The sequence below is a fragment of the Antrostomus carolinensis genome, unplaced genomic scaffold, assembly GCF_000700745.2.
Source record: "Antrostomus carolinensis isolate BGI_N321 unplaced genomic scaffold, ASM70074v2 scaffold34768, whole genome shotgun sequence".
In the NCBI taxonomy this organism is placed as follows: Eukaryota; Metazoa; Chordata; class Aves; order Caprimulgiformes; family Caprimulgidae; genus Antrostomus; species Antrostomus carolinensis.
The window spans coordinates 29,724-31,459 of record NW_010331474.1 but is presented as its reverse complement, the minus strand read 5'-3'; the positions used below and the strand labels follow the sequence as shown (position 1 = coordinate 31,459).

Genomic DNA, 1,736 nt, shown 5'->3' with positions numbered 1-1,736 from the left:
GGGACCCGCCGCCGATCTCGCCATGGGCAAAGGCGACCCCAACAAGCCGCGGGGCAAGATGTCCTCGTACGCCTACTTCGTGCAGACCTGCCGGGAGGAGCACAAGAAGAAGCACCCTGACTCCTCCGTCAACTTCGCCGAGTTCTCGCGGAAGTGCTCGGAGCGGTGGAAGGTGAGGGGGGCCGGGCCGGGGCCGCCCCCGCCGCGGGCTGCCGGGAAGAGATCCTGGCAGCAGCTGCTGCTTAGGCGTTAGTGGGTCACCGGGGGCTTTATCTGATCCGGACTCTGCTCCTTTCTCCTCCGTGTGTCGCAGACAATGTCTAGCAAGGAGAAAGGAAAGTTTGAAGAAATGGCTAAAGGAGACAAAGCTCGTTATGACAGGGAGATGAAAAACTATGTTCCTCCCAAAGGTGAGAAGAAGGGAAAGAAGAAGGACCCCAACGCTCCTAAAAGACCACCGTGAGTATTTCCATAAAAAAAAAAAAGAAGATAGTTGTAATATCTGTAATATCTGACACTTAATTTTAATCACTGTCTCTCCTTTTAGATCTGCGTTCTTCCTTTTCTGTTCTGAACACCGTCCAAAAATAAAAAATGATCATCCTGGCTTGTCTATTGGAGACACAGCAAAGAAATTAGGTGAAATGTGGTCTGAACAGTCAGCCAAAGATAAACAGCCATATGAACAGAAGGCTGCAAAACTAAAGGAGAAATATGAAAAGGTACAGTGAAAGTGATAAAGTAACGGCTAAAGTTGCAGAGGTCACTGTCGATGTGTGGCTTTTGTTTTGCGCCTAAACCACACACGGTTCATAATTCTAGGTGTTTATGTCAACCGTTGTTAGGCTTCAGAATGCCTGGGAAGGAGTGGCGTGGGAGGTGTCTGGAACCCTCAGAGTGAACCGGGATGTGTTTTTTACATGTCTAGGGATTTTACCAGTAAGATGTTTTACTTCCAGAAAACAGGTCGCCTGCTTGGTAAAATACACAATCATACTCCAAAGCACCGGGGTCATAAAATTCTTAAAACTGGCTGGATCATGTGTTCTCTTGCCAAAATGTGTAAGCATGAAAGTCCCAAGGTTGAAACCCTGTTCTTCCGCACCTGCTGTTTGATCTGCACAGTATAGTAGTGTTAAATTATTGGAGCAGTACAGATTTGTCTTCAGAGTTACATTGCCAGCAACTAAACAGCATTTTTTCTTGCAGGATATTGCAGCATATCGTGCCAAGAGCAAGAGTGATGCAGGAAAAAAGGGTCCAGGTAGGCCTGCGGGATCTAAGAAGAAAGCAGAACCAGAAGAAGAGGAGGAGGAGGAGGAAGATGAGGAGGAGGAGGAAGAAGATGAGGATGAGGAATAAATGAATGTCCTGCTGTAAAGATTTATGCTCAAAATCCAATATTTTGCTAAGAATGTGAACTCAAGTGCAGCTCATTGTTAGCTTCAGTATAAAAATCTGTACAGAATTGTGTATAGGTAATGTGGTTCTTTGTAGGGAGACCTCTATTTTTAATGTAAGTAGTAGCCGAGGGCTGCTACAGTTTGGTTTTAAAAGAAAAAGTTGTGGAATGTTTCTGCATATTTAATGGTTTTGTTGAAGTTCAGTGACTGATACCCAGGTGTTTCTTTATAGCTAAGTAAAGCAAAGGAGGTAGCTTAATAGCTGATCTTATATTTTGTAGTATATTGCATTGTATTACTTTTTTAACAATTTTGTAATAAAATGTTGTACAT

General features: G+C 44.2%; 1 protein-coding gene across 2 annotated transcripts; it reads left to right on the top strand.

The window, feature by feature from the left end:
* The first annotated feature begins 7 nt into the window (after positions 1-7).
* On the top strand, positions 8-1,736 carry HMGB2 (high mobility group box 2). Of its 2 annotated transcripts, XM_010173231.1 has the most exons (5): positions 8-172; positions 314-459; positions 548-722; positions 1,210-1,290; positions 1,498-1,735. In XM_010173231.1, the coding sequence occupies exons 1-5, from the start codon at positions 23-25 to the stop codon at positions 1,513-1,515; spliced, it is 570 nt and encodes a 189-aa protein (XP_010171533.1). In that variant the 5' UTR covers positions 8-22; the 3' UTR covers positions 1,516-1,735. The 2 variants fall into 2 exon arrangements, with proteins under 2 accessions (XP_010171533.1, XP_010171532.1); XM_010173230.1 differs by having other exon boundaries at positions 1,210-1,736.